The sequence below is a fragment of the Gouania willdenowi genome, chromosome 5 (assembly GCF_900634775.1).
Source record: "Gouania willdenowi chromosome 5, fGouWil2.1, whole genome shotgun sequence".
Lineage (NCBI taxonomy): Eukaryota > Metazoa > Chordata > Actinopteri > Blenniiformes > Gobiesocidae > Gouania > Gouania willdenowi.
Genome location: NC_041048.1, coordinates 8,546,295 through 8,573,717, shown reverse-complemented (window position 1 = coordinate 8,573,717; position 27,423 = coordinate 8,546,295). Strand labels below are relative to the sequence as shown.

Genomic DNA, 27,423 nt, shown 5'->3' with positions numbered 1-27,423 from the left:
AGTGATTCCGTATATGAATTGGCTGCAAATCACAAAAGGCAAAAATATTTGGAAATGTGGTCAATTGATAAAAACTGGACAAAAATGTTCCCTAAACACGAAATCTACTCAGAAGTAATTTAAGTAATTTTCACAGATTGTGACGGTTTGGTGTTAAAGGTTGAGACTTGAGGAGATCCCTGACAGGCAGAAAAACAAAAATAAAAAAGATGCATTCTGCAATCGGGCCAGTGTTTAATCCTTTATGCACGCATGTATCATTGAATATTTGCTATGATTCGTTTTTCCTTTCTTTCAACCACATGTGGGAGATACTGATCCCTGCATTAGTGGGAACATCACACACACAGTGCTGTGGTTTTAGAAATGCTCTGATCCAAGTTACAGCCATACTCCTGTTTTAATTGGGATGTTTGTGCAGTGTGAATAAATGGGTCAATGGGGTTATTTTTTTTGACCAGTTTGCCACAAATTTTAAGTGGGAAAACCAGTTGTTTCAAAAATAACTGTTCCCTAGTCTGCACTTCTATGTATAAATAATAATATAAATAATAATATGTTAATATGTAAATAATAGCAGTAAACGACAGAAATCAGTCCCTGCAGAAACTTCACTTTAAATGTTCTTGATTTTGTGAGAAAGGCGGGTCACATCTTATTGTGGTGTTGCTTTGGCAGAGATGTAATCTTATCATTGTAAAGTTGCACATGATAAAATAAACAGCAACTTTTTGCAACATTTAGCAACAAACCACATTTAAAAAACTGTTTGTGAATTGTTTTATGCTACTTTTGACCAGATTTACAGCAATATTTGTGATTTTTTTTTTTCTTCTTGTAAAAATATCATGTGAAATCTAAATCTAAATATTAAATCTAAATGTCATTGCACAATCTTAGATCTTGGAAGCTAAGCAAGTCTGGGCCTGGTTAGTATTTGGATGGGAGACCGCTGAGATTCCCAGATGCCACAGTGGGGGACAGTGGCATCTGATCTGTCATTGCGTCCTTGGGCAAGGCACTTCACCCACATTGCCTAGTATGAATCTAGTGTGTGAGTGAGTGTCGGTGGTGGTTGGAGTGGCCGATGGCGCACTATGTTAGCCTTGCTTCCGTCAGTCTGCCCCAGAGCAGCTGTGGCTACAATAGTAGCTTACCACCACTAAGTGTGGAGTGAAAGAATAATCCCTTAATTCTGTTGTGTCCTAAAAAGCGCTATATGAAATTGATGTATTATTATTAAGTCTAAATCTAAATGTTACATATGTAATTTAAATGTTTGATGTAAATCTTAAATTTTGCATCTGTGAGCTTTTATTTTGGTACTTTCAGTGAATTTGCATATCAGCTAAATATTTAGTTTAACATTTAGATTTAGTATTTAACATTTAACATTTACATTTAACATTTACATTTAACATTTACATTTTAAATTCAGCATTTGATTTAGATTTAGATTAAACGTTTAGATTTAAATGTAGCACTTAGATTTAACATTTTTCATTTAGATTTAATATTTAACCTTTAGATTCAACATTGACATTATATATATATATATATATATATTTTAAATATCATACATTTCACAAATGTTGCTGTTAATCTGGTCAAAACTAATGTAAAAAAAAATAAAAAAATCACATGTTTTTTAAACGTGGTTTGTTGATAGCTGTTGCAAAAGGTTGCTGTTTATTTAGCATACGCACCTTTACGACCAGCTCACGCACATGGGGATGTAAATACATGATGTTATACATGTAAAACATGTGTTTTTATTCTCCCAGCCAATCACAGCAGCCCTGTGAACCACGTGTCTGCAGAATGTGAGTGTGTTGACAGATGAGAAAGCCATAGTCAGTCCTCCTAAGCTCAGTGAGAGTCTGGTCCTGCAGGTGTGGTCTGACCTGTCTGTGCTGGGCAAGGTGCGCGTTTATGACCTTTGATCGGATCTGAACTGATCTGATCTGATCTGCGCACCTGTGGCTGTAGCTGTGCGACTTTCTGCTTCGGATGTTATTGAGCCACTGGGACGCATTTTTTCGCTGAGAAAAATGGCGAATAATTATCATCTAAAGTCGGTGATCGCCATCGGGAACGTGGACGATACGTCGCTGGCGCTGCCGTCCGATAATCGTCAAAGAAACGCATCGCAGCGCGTGCTGGAACAAGTGGAGACCATGAGGAGGACCAGGACCAAGTCCAGCTCCAGGAATGGATCCACGTCTCTGTCCCCAACAAGTAAGAAAGTATAGGAACATTTTAAAACACGTCAAAGCAAAATATTATAATCAGCATCGAACATAACACGATTATTATTATTATTATTGTTATTGTTATTATTATTATTATTAGTGGAGACCATGAGGAGGACCAGGACCAAGTCCAGCTCCAGGAATGGATGCACGTCTCTGTCCCCAACAAGTAAGAAAGTATAGGAACATTTTAAAACACGTCAAAGCAAAATATTATAATCAGCATCTAACATAACACGATTATTATTATTATTATTATTATTATTATTATTATACATCCATCCATTTTCAGACTTGCTTGTTCCTGTTTTTCAGGGTTGCGGGGTATTATTATTATTATTATTATTATTATTATTATTATTATTACACGTACCCCCATTTGAGAAACAATGACCTTGAGTTTAGAAGCAGATAAAAACATTTTTTACCATAATTTCACATTGAAATTCTGGTTAGATTCTGTATTATTATTATTATTATTATTATTATTATTATTATTATTATTATTATTACTATTACACGTACCCGCTTCTGAGAAACACTGACCTAGAGTTAGTTTCACAGTGCAATTCTTGTTAGATTATTATTTTTATTATTACTGATTTCAGACATAATTGACTGAATTAATATATTTTGTATGTATGACTGTATTACCGAGACCAGAGGTGTCAAATTCATTTTAGTTCTGGGGTCAAATATGCAGCAGTTTGATCTCATGTGGGTCACAGATTTGAGTTTATGTAATGAAAACAAGTCATTTCAACATTATTGTGCCCGAGTTATCACTTCTACGTATACATGAAATACAAAATATGTAAGAAAGTGACAATATCCAAGCAATAAGTGATAAATATCATTCCCAACAATTTTGTGACCGATTTCTATTTAATTAGGAGGAAATATATCGTATTTTGAAGAAAATTTAAGGATTTTGTCTGAGTTTTTTCAACTGTTAAATAAGAAAAAATGATTGCAATCATGCGATATAAGCACCGGGAAAACTGCAAGCCTCTGAAAATATGAATTTTCACAGTGATTCATACTTTCTGCTCTGAGCCGAATCGGAATTTGACACATGTGACCCAGAGTTTGGAAGCACAATAACAATTTTTTTTACCATAGTTTAACAGTGCGATTCTGGTTAGATTATGGATTATTATTTATTTATTTATTCATTTTTTTTTAAAAAGGACAAGCAATCAACATAAAACACTCCCTGTGATACTTATTCAAATATGTAAAACGCTGAACAGATGTTTTGTTATACAAATAGTAGCCTAATGTATTGGATTGCATGTCTAACTCAATTATTATTGTTTTTTTGTTTTGTTTTTTGTTTTAACTTTTGCAATGAAATTGAGACTATTTTGTGATTTCCCCCCCCCACCCCCACCCCCACCCCTCAGGTTAACAATGCTTCCATTTATCTATGGTTATTGTGGGAAAAGGAATATCAGTGGATCAGTTGCTCAAAGTCAGATTATTCTAGAAAATCTAAACCCAAACTCTTACCAAAAAATGTAATTGTTAAAAAAGTGGCCACGGGCGGATGGTGGCAGATGTTTAAATGAGTTTAAAGTTCAAAGTTCCTCAGATTCAAATTATTACCGAACCCGTACAGAAATGAGTGATAAACTCTGGAATTATGCAGAGTTTTGCAAAAAAAAAAAAAAAGAAAGAAACGAAGCAACGGCGACAAACTCAATTTTCTGTTCTTGTCAGTTAAAACACGCTGAGCCGTCACAATTCGAATTTGTCATTTTGATTTTAAACTCTTATTTTGTGGCATAACTGCATAAAGGTTGTTCTATCAAAGCTATAAAGATTTAATGAATGTTATGTTTTTTTTTCATATAATAAAGAAGTTCAAGCACGTTCGTAATTATGCACAGTCAATAAATGTGCTTTTCTCTCATCATATTGCAGAGATACTTAAACTGGTACAACTTTAGTTAAAAAAAATTAAAAAATGCCCCTGTTTTCATTTCCAATGCAATATTCAGCTTTTATTCAATGACTATCTCTTTCACAAATGCAAAGCACAAATTCAAGCTTACTCTTTATCACTATTTACAAAACGCCTTCTTCCAATCAGCCTGTATCCATAAATGATTACATATACGTATACAGTACACACATGTGAGTGTAAAGATCATAACAGTTACCTGGATAGACTTACTACCATTTCACTGATTAATGATTGACCCACAGGCAGCAGATAATACACACTATAAAACGGAATGTTTGCCTTGTAATGCACGGAGCTGTGACTAAACCTATATAATAAGAATATAGCATTAGAAAATGATTTAAAGTTATCTTTTAAAAATCCGACCATACTTCTATCTATAGTAGCACATATGGGCAGTTTAATTATTAGCAGCACTACACTGAACAACAGCCTTAATGTTTATTTGGAGACATAAAGGCAATAAACCACTGACTGTAAAACTGGTTTACACATGATAACAACTGATTATTATTATTTTTTCTTTCTTTCTTCATCCCACAGGTCCAACCATTGATTCAGTCTTTTTTGAGACCGTGAAGTCGCCTCCAGTTGTTTCTAATGGAGGACCTTTCCTTGGAAACGGCCTCGCCAAATCTGTGAGCTTTTACACGATCATCTTTTGGTTACAAAGGTTTATTTTACTTTACTGTATTTTAACTAATAATATTAACCTGGCTTTACTCATTTAACATCTTCCTATAAAAATGAGTTAAAAAAACCAACACATTTATCATGTGCATGTTCCATAGAATTAAACCAGGGAAATTGCAGACGCTATTTTATTTTGCACCCACACATATACAAAAATATTGTCATTCTAAATCAGAGGTGTCAAACACATTTTAGTTCTGGGGCCAAATACAGAGCTGTTTGTCTCAAGAGGGCCACAGATTTTTTTAAGTAATTTCCACATTATTGTTGCCCTAGTTTGTACATGTACGCATAACTAAAATACAAAATATGTAAGAAACCGACAATATCCAAGCAATAAGTGATAAATATCAATCCCAACAGGATCTTTACTTTAAATTTCCTAGATTTTTGACCGATTTCCATTTAATTAAGGACATTTTTTGTAATAATTTGAGGAAATTTTAAAAGATTTTCAACAGTTTAACGTTAAAAACGATGCAATCATGCAATATAAGCACAGGGAAAATGTGTGAGCCCCTGCAAATATTGTTGAGTTTCATTTACACAATGATTCATGTTTTTTCTGTCATTTTTTCTTTCTCCTGTGGACCAAATTGGATGCTCCAATGGGCCGAATTTGGCCCCCGGTCTTTGAGTTTGACAAGTCTTCTAAATGTGTCCCAAAATGAGCAAAAAATAAAGATAAAATATCATTAAAATTTATGAAATCTACTATTTGTTTGAGACACTTTATTTGTCATACCTCTCCTTGATTTATTATATAATTTATTGATTGACATGTTGCTTTTGATTATTAAAACAAAACAATTAAAATGGAAAATAAAACAATTTTAACATATGACAGACTACATGCTTTCTTTTTCTACTTAAATACACATTGTGCGTTGCATCGTATGAAGCAGTAATTCTCAACTGGTGGGTCGGGACCCAAAAGTGGATTTGTACTGGGTGGGTCGCAGACAGCTGCTTAAGAATAAATAAAAAGGTAATGTCTCTCTTTTTGTCTTTTTGGACTTGTCTTTTATTTTGAAAGAATCTTTTCTTTTGACAGGCATGCTGTGAAATGCATGCTGCGCAGGAAAAAATGTAGATTTATGTTTTTAAAAAGATTATACAGTATATGTGTGTTTTCAACAGCTATTTTTGAAAAGCTAAATTTGGTTAGTTGAATTCTTTAAAAAAAAAAAAAAAAGAATTGCGTCACAATTTCATGACTGTGGAAAAATGTGGGTCCCAGGGTGAGACCAGTTGAGAACCCCAGTATATAGCCATGAAACAGGTGAAAATGACTGGTTTATTACACAGTATGTAAAAAAACAAAACAAAAAAAACCTAATAGTTGATTACTTTCTTACCTGGTTTGACTTTTGTCAATAACAAATACTTCAAGGTTTCTCATTAGTTGACATCAAAACTCATGTCCAACAATTTGTTTAGAAAAGTTCATGATGTTCTGCATTGTGTGAAACCTTGTTGTCTCTCATAATCGTTACTGATAACACTAACACTAAGTATCATTTTTCTCCTCAGTCTTTCACAGACAGAAGCATCTTCAGACGATCAACAAACGCCTCCAAAGGATCGTCAGTGAAAAGGAACACCATCGGTTCTGCTTATTTCTACGACAAGAGTTATCCACTCTTCAGCGCCATGACGCTGGGACAAGCCAACACCAGCCGTAGTGAGCCTGAGTTGCAGTGGCAACGTTCCATCGTCAAAAGCACCGCCCCACCTCGGCGGGCGGCCACCAGCAAAAGAATTTACCGAGCCCAACGTTCCAACAGCCAGTTCATTACCAACGCCATTGGTGGACAGATTCAACCAAAGTCTCCCTCCTTCACTAAACCTCCACCCCTGTTTCAACCTCCACCCCCCCTCGCTCATCCTCCACCCCTGTTTCAACCTCCACACCCCCTCGCTCATCCTCCACCCCCACTGTACCATCCTCCACCCCTGTTTCAATGTCCACCCCCCCTCACTCATCCTGCACCCCCACTGACCCATCCTCCACGTGCATACGCTGCCAATGGGGGTCAGTTCAAGTCAACCAGCCAAGTTAAATCCATTAAAACAGAAGTGGCTAAAACCAAAGCATTGAAGCTCATCACAGCAGAGAGTCAATCAAAAACAGATTCAGGGTGAGTTCGCCCTAACGCAGTGGTTCTCTAACTGCTTTAGCCAACAAAGAATTGAACTTAATGTTAGTATGTGCATGCGATTGTTGCCAATACCAATTGTAAATGGACAAGGGGTGAGTATTGGCAAGGACGTTGCAATACGAAAAGTATCACGATACGATATTATCACAATATCGCGATACATTGCGATATTCTACCCAGTTACTATCAAAATTAAACGTAGCGATTAAAAATCAAGTTGCTGTATATGTTCATCAGAAGATATTGATCATTCAGAGGACAAATTCAATCAAAACTGTTTGCTTCAAAACATCCTATTTATGATTTATTGTTAGTGTTTTTGCACATTTTCACTGAAAAAAAAATTAAAATGTGGTGTTACACACTGCCATCATAAAATAAAGTGCAACAAGTTTCTTTTCACTGAAACTACTGTGTAGAAGTCTCAAAGTAATTATTAATTATATATATATATATTAAATCGATTTAAAATCGGCACTCAAAAAATCACGATATATTGTGAAATATATATATATATATATTTTTTCACACCCCTAAAATGGTCCCCCTTATTAATTAGGTCTGAATCAGTCTTATCTGATGTTTTAAGCGTCCATTATTGAACTTTCTTGTAAGGCAGCAGCTTTGTCACATTTAATTCGTCCAGTGTCGACACATTGTCAGGTCGGCCTTCCAATTCTGCACATTTTGAAAATAATAAACAACATTTATCTCCGAAATTATTCACATAATAATGAAATGTGTCGCCTCAAAAATTCAATATGTACGCAAAAGTAACTATTTTATGACAATGTTTGACAAAAAAAAAAAAAACTTTAGAAACTCATCACTCTTCTTTATTTCAGGCACAATGTCACAGTGTGTGTGCTTGTACATGTGTGTGCTTGTTTTTGCCCTTTAACCATCCTGTGCTAATACACGCATGTCGTAAAAACAAAGCTTTTTTTTATTTTTGCATTTCACAGGGTCAATGGAAGCAGTGGAGTTGCTGATATCACAATGAAGGAGGCTGTGGAGTATCTCTCCAACAAGGATGAGACCTACCAGCACTGCGGCGCCTCTTACATCCAACACCAGACTTATGTCGACGAGGCGGCCAAAGAAGAGGTGCTTTTTATATCATTTTCACATAATACCATAATCTTAAAGTTTGTCTTTAGAAGATTTAGATGAATAAATCATCTGGAATGGCTTTCAAGGAAAAACCAAAAAAATCTAATTGGCCAAAAGTTTGGTTAGCTGGAATTTGACAATCTGAAGCTGGATTAACACAAGCAGATAATGAGCTAACGGTGCATGATGTCACGTTAGCTTGATAGCGGAAGAAGGTGATTGATGGCAACGAGAAGCAGAAGACACAATTTTAAAAGACTGACCTGAGTTATTAGAGATTGCTGCTATAAATTAATTTACTTTGCTGTGTTTAAGCTGGTTTGCTAAGTATTTGCCTGATTTATTATTGTAGTCAAAGTTTTTGTATCTGAATTGCTGCAAAGTACAATCTGTTTTTTTTTTTTTTTCTGTAGATAAGATGTTATCCCGATTAAGTTTTGTATTTTTGAGTGTATTCCAGAGTAGTTCAGTCGGATCTGGTGCGAAAGACACATTTTTTGACGTACAAAGAAGCTAATTTGCTACGACTAAAGAAGCTAAGAAGTTAAAATACAAGGTCAGGTGAAAAACAGAGAGGAACTGATCTTCCTCTGTAAGATCATCAACTAAATCGACTGAACGGGTGAAGACGGTGCGTTGATTTCTAGGACATTGTGGATAGTGAAAATGCTGAGTGGCTAGTAACTCTGGGAAACCACTAGCCTCAGTGGCTGGTTAACGTGTTTGAAATCGTACTACAGGTCTACTATATACTATTAGTATGATTAGGATGATGAGTGTTCCCACTGAAGTACACTTCCAAGTTTCCCAAGATGTATTTTGAACCTACAACGACAAAAACCTGAAGCACACTGAGGTTAAATAAACCTTTGAAAGTTCTGAAAGTATTTCAAGTGAGAAAGTGATCAAGTAGAATATCAACAATTTGTCATTTAATCCGTCAAACTCACGGAAACACATTCTATGCCAACGTTTTTCGGAGATTTTCGGAGACCCGCCCATTGTGCTACTGACAAAACTTCCAGTTGACTTCAAAACAAGAGCCCGACTTTACAAAAGCATTGAAAAAGTAATAGAGAGATAAAAGAGATGCTTTTGTTTTGAAAAAGGAATCTTTGATTTTTAGCTTGAAGCCGGTCCCAGGACTATTTTACTTTCCACTCACAATGCATTATGGGTCGGTTGAGTATGAGTAGTGTGTCTACTAGATATAGTATACATTCGGGTATTGCTCTCTAATGTGAACGCACTACATACCGTAATTTCCGGGCTATAAAGCGCACCGTTTTATTGGCCGCATTACAATAATTTGACAAGTTTCTAAGAAAAATCCACACAAATGCCGCAGCCTAACATAGGCCGCACTTGATTGGCTGATAAGGGTGCCCTCGGCCAATCAGAATGGGCAGGTAGGCGGGCTGCTGCACTCAAGTTAGGTTTCACGGAAATGTCCGTGTTTCAACTGATAAATTTCCTTTACTACATGACGTTTCCTCCTCACTGCCCAACGTCTACGTATCAGTACATTTACAGCTGTTTATGGTCACTTTTTACTGGAACCAGACTGATACACCGCTTCGTACGCTCTTCTTACCGTGAACTACTGCGGCGCGATCACAGCGAGTCGGACTCTGAGTCAGAATACGGACGCGATCGCTTCTGAACAAATACAATATGGTGATTTATAAACTTCTTGCTGTTATGCTACTATTACAAACTGGCTAACTTTTACTGTAGACGGAGCGGAGATCAGAACAGTTCAGAACTGTTCTGATCTCCGCTCCGTCTGTCCGTCCTCCTTAAGGAAGTGTCTCCATCAGCCTCAGAGTCCAGAGCACCCATTAATCCTGAACAAACCTAAGGTGGTGATTTAACAACTTTATGCTGTTTATTCTTCTATTACAAACTGGCTGATCCACGCTGCTGCTGCATCATGACAAAATGAGTGATCAGAATGATTATGTGCGAGCGCCAACGATTTAATGTGAACTATTTCATTGTTCCACCTGGTCTGATGTGACGGAGCTGAATTTTGTGGTGAAATGAAGCTTATAAACCCGGGAAAAATCCACAATTTAGCCGCGTCACACTTCACAGCGTGAGAAAAAAGTAGCGGCTTATAGTCCGCAAATTACGGTACACATTGTGACGTCAGACTTAGAGTAGAGTAGTATGACATTTCGATGCCCTGATTAGTATATACATATTTAAGTCAAGTCACTGGAATAAATAAAGAGAAAATTGAAATGATAAAGTAACATGGCACTCAGGACACACCCTGAGCATGTTTGTAATGTGACTCACCCTCAGAAATCCTATCAACTTTTTATGGCGAGTCAAATACTTTTATGTGCGGACTAAACCTTTATCAAATGTGATCTATACCAGTCAGAGCCAGCTTGGTGTATGCATAATTACAAGAGGACTTGTTTTACAGGCTGTTGCTGTTGGCAAATTACCGCTGCCATCTTAGATAATAAAATCTAAAAGTTCAACTCTTGGTCAATGTTACTCTCGACTGTACTATGTGCACGCTCTGTGGCAGTAACCTGTTCTTCCAGCTTGGGTGGTGGTTGTTTGGCTTCATTGATTACATTCATGGAAAACCTACAGTAACTCAGGCTGGTAAGAAACGTTTTTGTTACTGTAGATTTGATCAGAAGGGAAAGTGTTCACGTGCCCCGCCCATCTCCTGCTTTAGTCAAACAAGTGCACAATGGTAGGACTGATAACTGACTGATGGACATCACATGTTTGTCCTTCTAAAGCTCCAACAGCTCATTGTTCTCACACAGGTTCAGCTCATACATCATCATCTGGAATAGACAATAAATGATCATCAACATGAATGTGTCTGGTACCTACATTTTCTCCATTGAAGTTCAGACTTTTATAAATCAAAACCTTATTTGCAGCTTAACATGCTGAAAAGTAAAATACTGAATTCTGTATTCAACTTAAAAAAGGGTGAGTTGTTTATCACAAACTCCAAAGTTTTAATTCATTTATTTATTTAAAGTTTTATTTATTTATTTTTTTCATTTCAAATGTTTTAAGGCAGGAAATAACAACTTTGGTACTTAATAAAATGTATTCAGTGTCACTTCTGTTATTGCATAGCACAGTGGTTACCTAACTTTTTCTGATGCAACCCCCTTTGAACAATGAAAAACTCCCAGGGCCCTCCATTGCTACGAAATGTTTAAATTAAATTAATAAAATAAAATAAAACAATATATATAAAATAGAATTTGAAATATTCTACTTCAAATCTCAGAAAAATAAAATATATTTTAGAACAGTAATAAAGCTCTTTATTAATAAAGTACAAAGAAAATCTATTTTTCATTCTCAAGTTTCTATAGAAGCAGATTAGGGCCAATTTTGATGGATGAAAATTATTTTGGGCAAATTGAGAATAAAGTCGAAATGTCGAGAATGAAGTTGAAATTTCGAAAATGAACTCAAAATACAATATTGTGGAAAAGGTCAAAGGTTTGCTACTAAAGTCGATTCCACGGAAGCTGACGAGGGCCAATTCACCATATGACAACAAACAGCAGATGGTGGCCGTCTACAAAATGCTGTGTATCGATAAATGACTTTAATAACATCTTTGGGAACCACTTGCTTAGCAAATACACAACAGTATGATGTACAAAGAGAATGATGTTGGAGTAAAGAGAAGGATTAGGGCATGTTTGCTGTTACTGAGCCTATTGTAGAAAAAGGCTAAGCCAGGGATGGGTAACCCTATCAGAGCGGGGACCACAAAGATGTAATTGTATCTATCCCACGGGCCACATTATCAACATTCATGTCAGCATTTAGAATAATGACCGATCTGAGCATTAATAAAGGGGGTTTGTGGTTTTGTTGTTTTGTCATTTTATGTGTTCTTGTTGTAATTATGTGTATTTTCCTATCAGTTTTTGCATTTTTGTTGTCGATATCTGCATTTTTGGGGTCATTTTCTGTATTTTTGTTGTTGTTTTCTGTATTTTCCTGTAATTTTGTGCAATTTTGTTGACAGTTTGTGTGTCTTTGAAGGTATTCTGTAATGTGTTTTTTTGTGTTTTCGTAGTCATTTTGTTTGTTTAAGTGGTTGTTGTGTCTGTTTTGTTGTCAATTTGTGTTTTATGAGTTATTTTGGGTATTTTTGTGTACTTGGTTCATTTTGCTCTCGATTTGTGTGTTTTGGGAGTTATTTTGTGTGTTATGTAAGGCTTTATATTCCTTCCAACTTGTTGAAATACAATTTTTGGGGATTTGTTTTGGGGCCGCACAAATGCTCATGGAAATCTGGTAATTCCTGGTGTTGTTCTATCATGTTTTTATCATCTTTAGTTTTGCTCTAAAGTTTTACATAGCCTTGAGTTTGTTCTGTGTACTGAAAAACAAATATTTTGTTAAAAATAATTCAACTTGAAACATTGGAAATGAATCAGCCTATTAAGGGTCACTGATCGTGAAGCTTCTTTAATCCTGCAGGTTTTCAAACTGAACGGTGTCCGTAAACTGGTGGGTCTCCTGCACAGCTCCAGTCCACGTGTTAGCTGCACGGCCGCAGCCGCACTGCGTAACTTGTGCTTCAAAAACGACAAAAACAAAGAAGAGGTTCAGCGCTGCAGCGGCATCACAGAGGCCTCCGGCGCCCTCAAAGACACCGACTCTGTGGAGCTGCAGAAACAGCTGACAGGTGAACTCAGACTAAATGTTAAAAACATTCATTTCTCCTGTAGTTTAGTCTCTTCCTATGTGAGTTCCTACTTGTCCTTCAATCATTACTCAGAATTCCTCACATTACTCTAATGGGTCGTGACCCTGTTTAGATATCACAAATTTTTGGCGATCCCCAGAAACTTAAAAAAAAACATTATATTGTACCTTTTTTTTTATCATGTTTGTGATATATTGTTACGAGTAGCACTATAGTGACAAGATGTGCCAACTCAGATAATTTTATATATTTTCTTACTAGATTAATATTTGAGGAAGTGAAAATATAGAATACAGTTGCTTGAGATTGTGTGATGGTGTTTTTAATTTGAAAAAGAATACTAATTTTAAAAATTACAAAAATGTATTTTTATTTTACTTATTTAATTATTTATTTTTTACACTGCATTCTTTTTTTTAAACTAGATTTATATTTGAGGAAGTGGAAGTGCAAGAAAAAAGAATAGCAATCTAAAAAATTACAAAAATATAATTCTATTATTATTATTATTTGAATATTTATTTAATAATTATGTTTTTAATTTCTTACACTGTATTATCTAAATCTAGATTTATTTTTGAGGAAGTTAAAGTATAGAAATTGCTTGAGATTGTGTGTGGTGTTTTTAATTTAAAAAATAACAAAAATAGATTTTATTTTTATTATAATTTCATTATTTAATTACCAATTTAATTATTTATTTTTATACTGTATTATTTTGTACCTAGATTTATCTTTCATCTAAAAAATTTACAAAAACATAATTTTAATTACATTTTTTTTTTTTTTTAATTATCATTTATTAGACATTTTAGCTAACCCCATTTAAATTCTGGACAATCCCTATATGGTGTAATGACCCCAAGGTTGAAAAACAACTCTGAGTGCCTGTAATTGGTAGCAAAATCTAGTAATTATTAGATTAAAACTAGGGTGTACGAGCCTGTTCTGAAACAAACCCTTTTTGTTATACTGGGTGTAATGGTCCTTCCATCCTGAGAGTATTTAATACATTTTATGTTTAGAAAAAGGAGCCAAAAGAATCAGACCTCTGTAGCAGCTGGGATTCTTTAAAAGCTCTGACCAATCCCTGCCATTCAGTCCGAATGGAAAGAACCAATGAAGTTATGACGACTCCCCCTTTTGTCCCTTCCTCCCCGACACGTGCAAAGTCCAAATTGTGCTGAAATGGCTGAGTCGACTCTTGATTCTCCTGTCGAGTCCTATGCACGTGTATACACACAAACACTATATCTTTCCTGTGGGGAGTGATACATACGGTGCCTGTCTTTTGGCTAATGTTGAAGTTTTTCTTGCAGGTCTTCTGTGGAATTTGTCCTCAGCAGAGAACCTGAAGTCAGAGCTGCTGAAGAGTGCCCTCCCTGTGTTAGTGGAGCACGTCATCCTGCCTTACACCACAGGTCCAAACCGGACAGACCCCAGCTCCAGAGATCCTGATGTTTTCAACCACGCTACAGGATGTCTGAAGTAAGCACCAAAACAAACACACTGAGCTTCACACAGACAGGACTTCATGCATAGTTAAATGAACACCAGCCACGCATTATGTAAACAATACAATTCAAGCTTGAAAGGCCTAAATGTGTCTTTACTAATGACAGGTGTATTTTCTTGACTTAAAAGAACTGAATAAGTAACTCCTATTGGCCATATCAAACATTATAGCACAAAGATGGGCAGCTTTATAACATTGGGGGCCAGATAATTGTGATTGGTTGATCTGAGGGCCACATTATCAACATTCATGGCAGCCTTTAGAATAATGTCTATAGGAAACAAAGGGTTCTGTTTGTGTTTTTGTGTCTTTTTGTTGTTTTGAGTGTTTATAAATGTAATTTAATGTAGTTTTTTGTATCTCTCTTGATAGTTTTTTTCAAATTGGCAAAAAATTATATAAATCTCAATATTTTTAATTAAATAAAGTCTTACCAGAAAGACAATTCAACTAAATTTGCTGATGCAAAATGCCACACAGGCACCTTTATTAACAAACTATTGCACAACATGTGCCACTTTTGGCTTTTTCTCTTCTAAGGCAAAAGGCAAGGCAAGGCAAGGCACATTTATTTGTATAGCGCATTTCAGACACAAGGCAACTCAATGTGCTTCACAGGTTTATACACCAGCAGCAGAACTTTAAAGTCTATCCTGAGGCCGACTTGGAGCCAGTGTAAAGACTTTAAAACAATAGTCCAGTCTGCTGCAGATAAAAGCATGGACCAGTTTCTCCTGATCTTTCTGAGTTATTTAACCTTTCACTCTGGAGATGTTCTTTAGGTGGTAGAAGCTGTCTTTGTGATAGATTTGATCTGACTGCTGATCTGAGTCAATCAGAACACAAAGGTTTTTGACTTGGTCTTTAGCTTTTAAAGATCAAGACTCAAGATACTTGCTGATAGCAGTCCTCTTTTCCTTGTTACCAAAGACAATCACCTCCTTCTTATCATTTCTTAGTTGAAGGAAGTTTTCACTCATCCAGCAGTTTACTTTTTCTAAACAGTCACACAACACCTCAATGGGACCATAGTCATCTGGGTTCAGTGATAGATATAGTTGTTTGTCATCTGCGTAGCTCTGATAATCAACCTTACAGTTCTGTAAAATGTCTCCCAAAGGAAGCATATAAATGTTAAACAGAAGGGGTCCAAGAACAGAGCCCTGAGGAACCCCACAGGACATTTATTAACAGAGGTTTCACTGAATCTATTTTCAGTGATTGTGGTACGATGCCTGACTGGAATGAGGAGTTCATTATCTGACACAAATCAGTGACACTTGACTTTACAACAGTTTTAAACAAGTTTAAGGGGGTTGTGTCAAGATGACACGTTGATGGATTCAGCTGCTGAACAGTTTCCTCTATTGTTTTTGGGTTCACTGTAATAAACTCTAACATTGTAGTTGACTCATCCCTCAGTGGTTGAAGCTGTTCAAGCTTTTTGTTATTTTGCTGGTTTGTTCTGATGTTTGACCTTATTGATTGTATTTTTTCATTGAAATACACAGCAAATTCATTGCATTTTCCAGTTGACAGTAATTCAGTTATAGCGAGGGCTGCATGTGGTCCCCGGGCCATCAGTTGCGTACGTCCATAGTAGCACAATTACATGCAAAATTAGCTTGAATTTAATTGTGTTTTTGAAGGCTTTTCCATCTCGATTTTTGAAAAAAATGTGCATCGTGTCATTTTTCTTTGTAAACTACGTCAGCAAAATAAGATACAGTTCTATGCTAACACTGAACCATCCATGTTCATATTGCATGTGGTCGTTGTCCTTTTTTTGCAATACTTTTCAGAGATCCACGTCACTTTAGACCAAGGCTACTCTTATAGTTGGAAATACTTTGATCTGTTTTAGCATCACAATCTAGCCTATAAATCCATCATTCATCATTTTTCATGCTTCTGAAATGTAAAGATTGAATACCAAAAGTTGCCTGATGGTCTCTACTGTCAGTGGCCATAATGCGTTACTGATCCATGTGATATGGTGTGCACTAAAAGGACGTTTAAGTATCAAACGGACCAAGAAACAATGGACAAAGATTGAGAATAAATCGATGTTGTATAATATTTTTATTTACAGACTAAATGTCAATAAAAGATAATTTATTGGTATAATTTCCATATGTTTTGAGGTTTTTTTAGGTATCCTCAAACTAAGCCAAAACTAATTACCAGCTTATGTTTTCAACAAAGAAATGTAAGAGCTTACCGTTAAACCTTTAACTGATTTCTGACATCATCTTGTTGAATGTACAGTGATTTGAAATGTGTTAGAACAAGTTTAGTTTTCTTTTCTCTTCTTTAAGGTGTGGTTCGTCTTTGTTAAGTGTAAGATTTCTTGCTGCGAGGCCTTCTATAACAGGTTCAACCTGGTCAGCGAACACAGCATTACTTTGTATTTAGGCGTGATGCTTGCGTACAATTAAATGTTTAAGTAATTTACTTGGATTTGCTCGATTACAGCATTCTCTATGTAAACAGCACGGGTTTGCTGACAATGCGTGTCACGCTGATGCTGTAATGCATATTGCACTATAATCATAACGTTGAGTTTGTAATCTCAACAGGAACCTAAGCAGCGCAAAGCAAAGCAGCCGACAGGCCATGAGAAAGTGTCGAGGTCTGATCGATTCTCTGTCCAGTCACATCACAGAACAGTTGGACGCAGGAAAAGCAGACGATGAGGTGAGACGAAATACTAAAAAAAAAAATATATATATACAGAATCAGAATCAGCGTTTTGGTCGTCTATTCATTTTAACCATCATTGTAAGAACAAACCACCTACAGTGTGGGGTTCATTTTGCGCCATATTTCCTCATGGTTTGATGGACAACTGCGACTTAAAACAGCTGCAAATGATAATTTTTTTATCAGATAAAAACATAGTATAGGCCTTATAAATCAATACATCTAAGATCATTTGCTTGAAAAAAAAAAGATACAAATTGCCGTTTTTTTAATTTTCACTTGTCGTAGAATGTGTTGTGCTTTGCATTGTGGGATGTGGAGTTTTTTTTTGTGGAGTGCACATTTCTGGATTTTTTATGGTAAGAATGAAGTAAAAAACACTTCTACGCATTTGTCTACGGGACTCCACATCCCACAATGCAATGTGCAAAACTTGTCCTACTGTTAATAAACCAAGGCTTTGTTGAAAATGGCACACTCTGTACTATAAGCAGCTCAATGAGTATATACTGTCTACTATATACTATTAGTATGACTAGCATGATGAGTGTTCCCACTGAAGTATACTTTCAAGTTTCCCAAGATGCATTTCGAACCTACAGCGACAGAAACCTGAAGCACACTGAGACTAAATATCTTTGTTGATTTTTCTCATTTGAAAGTTCTAAAATTATTTTAAGTGAGAAGTGATCAAGTAGAATATCAACATGTGCTCATTTAATCCATAAAACTTGTGTAAACACATTTCATTCTGACATTTTAAAGATTTTCAGAGACCCGCCCATTGTGCTACTGACAAAACATCAGGTTAACTTCAAAACAAGAGCCCTATTTACAAAAGCGTTAAAAAAAAACTAATGGAAGACATGAAGAGATGCTTTTATTTTGAAAAAGGGATGTTCGATTTTTAGCTTGAAGCCGGTCCCAGGACGATTTTACGTTCCACTCGCAATGCATCATGGGGCGGTTGAGTATGAGTAGTGTGCCCACCGTGCACACTCCTTAAACCCTTTCTTTTACTTTTGTTGCTATTTTTTTTATTTCTTTTTTTCCCTGTATTCTGTAAAGCGGCATTGACTCGCCAAAAAAAGCACTATATAAATTTGATGTATTATTGTTATTATTGCTTAGATAATAATCGATATAGTATACATATGGGTATTTCTTGCGTACTCAATCTTTCCATACTATCTAATGTGAACGTACTCCATACTCATTTTGATGTCAAACATATCACGAGTAATGCGTTATCATGACATTTTGTGTGTGTTTCTGACAGTCAGTAGAAAACTGCGTGTCCATCCTGCACAATCTGACCTTCCAGCTGGAGACCGAGGCTCCAGCTTTGTTCAGTAAGATCACAGCGTTGGCCAACATTGCCCAAAAGAACGCCAGCGCCAGCGCCAGCAACAGCAGCATCAGCCCTGTTGGCTGCTTTAATCCTCAGAATAAACCCAACGGACAGGAGGTGAGTGAAGTTCCCAGCACACACAGGAATCATGTAGTCACAGATATGTGGGTATTAAAGATGACACATCACCAAAGTCTATGCCAAATCGAATCAAATTATGTTGCTATGACGCGTTCAGTGTTTTTATCAACACCATGACGATAAGCTTCCCTTCTCTTTCACATGGTTTTCTTTTGCTCCACGCTGATTGAATGACCACTACATTTGTCAAATTCAAACTTGCATTTTTCCTTTGTTTATATCTTTATATATATATATATATATATATATATATATATATTTTTTTTTATTTTATTTTTTTATTTTTTTTTATTAATAACTTTTTACATTTTCTAAAATTGTAACATTTTAATAATAGTAAATCTGAGCATATTTCAGCCAAAAAATACCTTACTTTAGCAAAGTGATGTTATTCATAAAGGCAACCAGGATAAATCAAAGAAAAAAGAAAAAGAAAGGGGGGGAAACCAAACAAAACAAAAATGAATGAATTAAAATAAATAAATAAATACATTACAAAACTAGAAACAACAAGAACCAGATATGTGGGATTGACAAGATTGGTTTGGAGGGAGTGGATTAAGATGTGGTTGGGTTCAGATCATTTTATTGCACGTTTATGGCCTCAGCAGGTTCATGCAGTCATTTTTAATTGTGAATTGTGGAAAGAACTCTCAACTTTTTCCCATAAATATTGCAATTTCTCACAAGCAATTCCACAAAATTCCTCTAAAATGCAAAAAAAAAAATTGCTACCAAAATCAAGTGAATTGAACTGATATTGAAAACTAGGGCACAATGATGTTAAAATTGTTCTTTTTTCCCCACCTAAAGTCCACGCCCCAGTTGAGGTCAAACTGCTCTGTATTTGGCCCCTGAACTAAAAGAATCCTAGCATATGACTTAATGTCTCTGTCTGTCTGTCTGTCTGTCTGTCTGTCTGTCTGTCTGTCTGTCTGTCTGTCTGTCTGTCTGTCTGTCTGTCTGTCTGGCCCTGTAATAAGAGATGGGAGTGGTGTCGGATTCAGAATGCACCATCCCTTTTGTTTTGTGTTGCCGTATTAACTTAGCAACTTCCTCACAAACCCGTTCTTAAAGAGGATCATTAGTGTGATTGATACTGTTTAATGTGCTTAGATAAATAATGCGTGCTTGGCATTCTGAGTTTTATGGCCGTTTCAGGGCCTGACGTGGTTGCGTATGTTCATAACTCACGCATACACAAATTACTGTTAAACCCTGATAATAAGATGTTTGTGTCATATAAAATAACTATGCATGCGCTTCCTTGCTTATATTTTAAGTATGTGTAGCATTGTGAAAAAATGTGTTTTAATTATGACTGGTTAACAATTTGGATACAAAAGCACGAGTGGAAGGTTGGTCAGCTACTAATGTGTGGTAGTTAGATAACCCTGGCGTCAACCCAAAAGTGGCCAAACCCATGGCCCATTAAAGGTGTAGTAATGAACACCAAGCGTTTAGAAATGGACAGTGAAATTGAATGCAACACTCTGATGTTGTCGTGCACAGCTCTGAAATGTAAAATTGTGTTTTTAACGAGGTTGCACGTTTTCAACATGTCATTTTGATCTTTTATTGCTTAAAAACAGAAGCACGTGTTAAAACTGCACATTTAAGTTGCGTACATTTGAATCAGTCAGTGCAGATGGTAACTTTGTTTTTCCTTTTAACGCTACCTTTCACTTTTTAATTTCATTCATGTTCATTCATGTTGAAATATGCTGTACTGTATTTAACCTGGATATTGCTTTTTTTTTGTATTGTTGTAATGTTTTGTACAGTGCATTTTTCCCTCCTTTCTTTAATAATAATAATAATAATAATAGTAAATTTTATTTGAAAACCAGCGCCTTTCTGGTCAACCAAGGTCACTTTACAATGCATAAAAACAGTATAAAAACAACAGTAAAAGTTAAGCTAAAACACAGAGTCAGGGCAGAGGTGATCAGGTGGGAAATGCTGTTGTAAATAAGAAGGTTTCTTATTACTTTTAACAATTTAAAAGCCCCCTGTGGACACCAGGTGTTGCAAATGGGCACATGTGCTAATACATCTAAATCAACGCTTCTTTATATTAGTTTGTAGTTGTATCAGAATTGATTATTACGTTACATTTATTTGAGTTAGCTTGGATAATAATGATAACGATAATAATAAATATAGCTCAACTGTAAATGTAATTACCATAAATAGCCGTGATGTTGGGATATACGTTGCCGTAAGTCTTTCAAATTAAGAGGAAAAGACTTTTTGGAGATTAGATCAATTCCTTTTGTCTTGCCTGGGCAGCGTTTGAACAAGGTATTCATAATTTTGGTTTATGTATAAAAAACACATATGTAGTATAAAGTATAGCTGATATTTCACATTAAAGAAATAAGTAAAGCCTCGTGAACTGTTGCTTTATACAGAAAGGTGTGTGGTAGGTAATGGTTATACTTTAGTGTCTCGTGATGCGAGTCTCAACAATGCTTCAACAGATACAACTTCTAATCCGGCCGTTATAGACAATGATGTGCTAACTTTTCAGCCCTCACTGCTCTGTTTCACACAGTACCAACTCATATCTTACCTGACTGACATCTGGTGTCGCGTCTTGCCAAATGGAAAAATACCAAACACAACAGGGAGTGGTTCAAGTTTCACCTACTTTAAAAACACAGCCTTAATATCAGTATTAAAAAAAAAAAAAAACATCTCTATAACAAAAGCCTGGTGTGGGAAACATTGAAGGGTCAATGGCCATTGTTTTTACTCCTGTAGTAGGACTTGATTTAATGGATGACCTCTACCCTAGATTATTGATAATACATTTAAATTTGTAGTAGTGACTAGACAAAATCGATACAGCCAAAAAAAACAACATTTTTTTTTTTTGACAAATGTCAAGTATAAAAACAAACATTAAATTATAATCACAGTTATGGTTTAGGCCAGGCATGGGCAACTGGCGGTCCGTGGTCCACTTGTGGCCCTTGGTCGAATTTTTTTTGTATCCCTAAAACAAATTGGCTTTACACCGATCTGATCGGCTATATCGTATCGGCCGATATTGTACATTTTGCAATTGTTGTGATCGGCTGTAACAATGTCTTAATTCGCCGATCCGATCAATGACGTCATGTCGTGATGAAACTTTCTGTAGATGTTCCCGTTGCAATGTTTTATCATCTCATTTACACCGAAGAGTTGTTTACTCTACGTGACACGACTTTATTTCAGCGAACGGTGAAAATGTTGATCGGTTTGGGAGAAGCGGCAGAGCGCCGGATTTCTTCCCCAGTCGACTGGCTCTGAAAGTGGGGGCAGCGTCTGCTGTTAGTGTGTGTGTGTGTGTTTGTATTTGTGTGTGCACTTGTTTTGTTTAGCGAGAGAATACGCTCCCGTTTACTTTCGCTTTCATACACAAACGCACACTGACAACGAATGTTATGTTCAGGTACTGCATGGAAATTCCTCAACTCTTTCACTCCCTCACAGTCACAAGGCTGCGTTTAAGTCCCAAAACATGGTACCTAAAAAAACAACCAATCAGTGATCCATAATCGTTTTTTTAAACCCAAAAATCTTGATCTTTGTCATGATTTCTTCAATATTTGAGTATAACACGGCACGTTTTGTGTTTGAACAAAAAAAACTGTCTTTGGACCGTGATGCAAAGCTTAAGTCACAGAAAGTAAAACAAAACCAAAACATAGAAAATATAGATAACGTGACTCACAAACAGTTCAGGCGCAGAATTTATGGTACATGCTCTAAAAGGAACAGTATAAACCTAGATAATTTGCGATAGTCGGTGTGCAGTTTTGGCAGTAGCATAGAATATGAATTAAGACAAAGCAAATGTCTAAATAACTAATTTGCAGATCATAGTAATGTATTTAAGACCTGCACTTTACAATTCAATATTATGTTGAAAATGTAATAAATGTTTTCTATTTTTGACTGTAAGACAATGGGAATATCATTAAAATAAGGCTAAATGAGTGCTCCTAAAGAACAAAGTGTGTTCTACAAAGTAAAGAATGTCTTGGATCATGCAAAGAACTACGGTAATAGACAAGTGGAAAGTAATCCCTTCTCTTCCTCATCAGACTCATTTTGACTTCCCCGTCATTGAAGACTCACAACCTTCCGGCGCCGGTTTGTTGATCCATTCCAAGACGTTGCAGAACTACCTGCGTCTGCTGGGCACCAGTAAGCGATTGGAAACACTGGAGGCCAGCTGTGGAGCGCTACAGAATCTCACTTCACAAAATAGCATTGTAAGAAAACGCACGATTCCACTAGCAAAGTACCAGTACTCTTCTTTGGTTTGTGTGTTTAAATCTCACATGGTTGTCTGTCTTCTCAGGTCTCTGATGTTATGAGGCAAAATATTGTCCGGAAGCTGAATGGCCTACCTGACATTAGTCCTCTAATACAGTCAAACAATGTCAACCTGCAGAGAAACATTGTGTATTTGGTGGGAAACCTGACCAAGAATCCCAACCTGCACGATGCCATTGGTAAGTGCTCGCAACACAAATTGTGAACTTTTTACTTTTATTTATTTAAAGCTACACCGCGGACTTTTTGACCTAAAGAGTTGACCCATATGAGCTCTTTTGAATGATTCCTCAGGCCAATATACAGTATCAATGCTCCAAGCGGGGTTCCCTCTTGAAATATTGACTATGTAAGTTTAGCGAGACGGACCGTCTTTGGCCAGGTCATGTGACCAGGAGAATGCCTGGAGAACGTATCACATTACGGCAGTCACGTGACCACAGGCTCGGATATGTTCATTGGGCTCAGGCTTTTTTCAGTATTTTACCGCCTGTTTGACTCCTGGTAATTGCCGAAGCAAGCAAAAAGTTTAAACCTGCTTCTGAGGAGGCTAAAAAGCCTCCGAGACATGGCCCCCTCCCCCGACCCGCCTTCCGGGTCGCCCGTCCCTTGTCCGCCCCCGCCCCGGCTGCTACGCCGACCCTCGGCGGAGGGGGCCGATGACGGCGGCGAGGCCAGGGAGAAGGGGGGAGCACCACCGACCCGGCGGAGGGCCGGGTGGCGGGGAGAAGAAGGCGGCTGCTCTTCCAGTCGTGGTGCGAGCCCAGCCTCGCTTCGTACCCCAGCCCGACCAACCCAGCCCAGAGGGCCAATCCTTATCCCAAAGTTACAGGTCAACTACTGTCTGCATACACAATTCAAAGACAAGGGAGGCTGGCCCGACTGACTGTTTGTTGATTTTTGCAACAGTGCTGCAGTCCCTGTGGCCACTAGGCGTGCTTGACATGAAAGTTTTAGCTCTAGCGCCCCTAGTGGCCAAAAGTTACAGAGCGTGCCTTTAATGAAGAGTACCATAAATGTTTTATACATTTTTTTTATTTCTCACATTATAGTATCAGTAAAAATATAATAATCATTTTTAAAAAGTTAGGTTCAGAGCAACCAGTAACAAATGTTTCCACTAAAAGGTGTCCTGAGTCAATATTGAGATCGGTTTAATATCAGAAAAATCTCTGATATGAAACCGATACGTAAAGCTGAAATATCGGTATCGTGTCGAGAGTGAAAAAGTTGTCTAATTTCCACGTGTGTTGTCAGACGATGTATTCTATTGATTTATGCTTTACTTTCCAAGTGCGTGAAGTCTTCCCTAAGCTGCTGAGCGTCCTGAGCAAAGGCACCACAGAAGGGAATGAATCTGATGACACCCTGTCCATGGCCTGCCTCACTGCCAGCTCCCTGTGTATGAAGAAACCTAACTTCTGCAAGTTCTTGTTGAAGAACAACGTGATAAAATCACTGAGCAGCCTGAGCATAAACAAGTAAGGCGTGTACAAAAAAAAACACAACACTATAGATTATTAACACTATAGACCAGGGGTGTCAGACTCATTATAGTACGGGGGCCAAATACGGAGCAATTTCATTTCTAGACTAGCCACATGAACCACTAATTTCAAAATTATTGTGCCCTAGTTTGCACTTCTACCTATACATAAAAATACAAAATATGTAAGAAACCGACCATATCCAAGCAATAAGTGACATCTATTAGTCCTTCTTTAATCACATGGCATCTTTGAGTTTTTTTACGCTTTTCTGTGAGTTGGAGACATCAGAACAAAATATACAGTATGTTTTTTTTTGGAAATTGTGTATTTTATGCAATAATAATATTCCAAGAAGTCAAACTTCTTAAATTTCTTTGCAAGGTTTAGAATTTTTTCAAAGAGGATTTCTGGAGTGGAAATCACAAACGTTACAGGAATTTTACTTAATGAGATCAACTCATCATTGAATTTAAAATTGCATGTGCTTTTGATTTCTTTTTTTGCAGGTATTTTCCTAAATCCAGCGAAGCAGCCGGTGTGTTTCTGCACAACCTCTGGTCAAACAAAGATATTCAAAACCATCTGAAAAAGGTGAGTTGTATTGTAGCGTTGAGTGCCAAGATCTGTCAGGTTTTGGGAGTGCCGTGTTGTGTGGTTTTTTTTTTTTTTTTTTTTATACCCAAGAAGTCCACACCTCTCTCAGGTATTTGTGAGAATCAGCGTGAGAATGGCAGAAGAATTATTGGCTGCAGCGCTCTCAGGAAATTCTAGTGAAAGTCAATGAGGCTTTAAACATTGATACCTCATCGGAATCTTGTTGCTCAGGTTTTGGCGGACCACTCACTGGACTTTTCTTTTAAACACTCCTGAGCGCTTATTAAGATATGAAATGTTTTTCATGCATCAGTTCCTGGACGGTTAGCTAGCTAGCTCGTCCACATGACACTCCTGTTCAGTGAGCAGATGTTAATTTCTTGACGTGAGACGCTAATTTCTGTTTAACTGTCTCTATTGCAGCAAGGAATGAATAAAGCCACCTTTGTGAATGACGTCACCATGGCAGCACACAGGTCCACTCAAGTTGTTGATTGATCAATCTCACTGAAGTAACTCTTCAGCTGCGATTCTGCCTTAAAGGATACCTGTAGTGAAAATGTATATGACAAATAATGTGTTACATGTATTACCAATAAACCAAATATGTGCACATGATTATAAAGGGAAAAAAAACACATTAAATGCCGTCGGGCATCAACTTTTGGTCAGGATATGATGCACTTGTGTTCATTGGCCCGGCCTGTCGCTTTAAATAACTGTTGCATCGTCGTAAGTGCAGCCGTGTGTAACCTCTACTTTAGTGATAAAAGTGCACCATCCAGGTTGTATGTTAGGAGAGGATTAAATACCACCTTTCTCACCAACTACCTGCTTGTTGGATGCAACCCTGTGCCGACTCAGCAGAATTAGCCCAACAGACAGAGCTGTTGTTACCAGCAGAAACGAGGCTGTGTAGTTAGGTGTTGGAAGTGCGCAAATATGGCGAGAAACTGTTATGAAAGCTGCGTGAAAGGATATCTGTCCATGGACGGGAGGTTGCACCAAGGATCAGCACCTGATGGCGCCGAAAAGAAAAGTTAAAAGCTCAACATTTAGCCACAAGGAAGTAAGAGGGAACAATCTGGTGGGGGTGACACCCGCCCATGTAAGCAGAAACGTAGTAGTGCTCTGAACAAGTACGTTTACAAGCTGCGTGGAGATTTCCTGTGAAAAAAATTCCATTGCGACCGCGTCTGATTTCAGACATAACTTTTGCTTCAAGCCCATTAGCTTAGCCCATTAGCCTTGTGCCCATTAGCTTAGCCCATTAGCTTTGTGCCCTTTAGTTTAGCCCATTAGCTTAGCCTATTAGCATAGCCCATTAGCTTTGTGCCCATTAGCTTAGCCCATTAGCTTTGTGCCCTTTAGTTTAGCCCATTAGCTTAGCCCATTAGCTTAGCCCATTAGCTTTGTGCCCATTAGCTTAGCCCGCATATCCCTCTCAGAGCAGCTCGGTTTGAAGCGATCCTCGCATATCATCGAATTTCATCTGAACGGAAACGTTTTAAGTGTGTATCCCGCACCGATATTATGGAGCCAATGTCTGGATAACCCTGACTTAAAGTCGTTATTTGGCTTTGAGATGCAAAAGAAAGGTTTTTGACTGATTTTTATCTTGTTGTTATAGCAACCATTAACTTTACACTGTAGACCAACAAAACAAACTAACAAAAGCTAAACGGAATCAACGAGCGTGCGTAACATCCCTGGTCAAAATGGCGACTCCCCATAATTGATGAACAAAGGCATAAAATCATTATAAAAAGTCCTTTTAATGTTTTTTTTTTTTTTTTTTTTTTTAATAAAAAGGTGCACATATTTGGTTTAGTGGTAATATATTAAACACATTTTTTGTTATATACATTTTCAGTACAGGTACCCTTTAACAACAAGATTTAAAGACATCTTTTTTTATTTTTTTTTAGCGATTCTTTCCATGATTTCAACATGTCACTGATTGCTTGAAATTCTGCAAGTTTCTAATTTCTTCCAAAGAACAAAGGTGAAGGTTAAATGTAGCATATTTGCAACCAAACAGACATGAACATGTTATTTTTTTTATTTTTTTGGTTTTTACAAATTTTGTTGGACAGCTTTCTGAGCTCAGCTTTTATTTTTTTAATTACCAGCTTAAAAAAAAAAAGGGTTAGGATTTTTGTTATTGCACTAATTATAAAATTACTGTTCAGTTATTTTATAATGATGTAGGAGTCATTTTATCATGCAGGAAAAACAATTGTGATAGAGAAATTGTAGATTTATAATTCTGTAATGTGTTGATATATTTGAATGTATGTTTTTTTTTAATTCAATCTACATGTTTTGTTAAAAAAAAAAATGGCAATAAAAAAAACTTCTCTGTATTTGCATTTTTGGGTTTTGTT

General features: G+C 36.8%; 1 protein-coding gene across 2 annotated transcripts; it reads left to right on the top strand.

Moving 5' to 3' along the window:
- Positions 1 to 1,843: 1,843 nt before the first annotated feature.
- Positions 1,844 to 27,408, top strand: LOC114463784 (plakophilin-1-like). Of its 2 annotated transcripts, XM_028447569.1 has the most exons (14): positions 1,844 to 2,238; positions 2,353 to 2,421; positions 4,765 to 4,859; positions 6,448 to 7,055; positions 8,042 to 8,183; positions 12,681 to 12,888; positions 14,229 to 14,397; positions 17,005 to 17,122; positions 18,408 to 18,596; positions 22,718 to 22,888; positions 22,978 to 23,131; positions 24,247 to 24,433; positions 24,949 to 25,033; positions 25,460 to 27,408. In XM_028447569.1, exons 1-14 carry the CDS (start codon positions 2,052 to 2,054, stop codon positions 25,532 to 25,534), a joined length of 2,457 nt encoding a protein of 818 aa, XP_028303370.1. In that variant the 5' UTR covers positions 1,844 to 2,051; the 3' UTR covers positions 25,535 to 27,408. The 2 variants fall into 2 exon arrangements, with proteins under 2 accessions (XP_028303370.1, XP_028303371.1); XM_028447570.1 differs by lacking the exon at positions 2,353 to 2,421.
- Positions 27,409 to 27,423: the final 15 nt, after the last annotated feature.

What these genes read in the sequence shown, in the direction of transcription:
- LOC114463784 (XM_028447569.1), top strand. Translation starts at nt 2,052, where the DNA reads ATGGCGAATAATTATCATCTAAAGTCGGTGATCGCCATCGGGAACGTG. An exon ending in TCACTTCACAAAATAGCATT is followed by an intron (nt 22,889 to 22,977) that starts GTAAGAAAACGC and finishes CTGTCTTCTCAG; the next exon opens with GTCTCTGATGTTATGAGGCA. An exon ending in TTCAAAACCATCTGAAAAAG is followed by an intron (nt 25,034 to 25,459) that starts GTGAGTTGTATT and finishes TCTCTATTGCAG; the next exon opens with CAAGGAATGAATAAAGCCAC.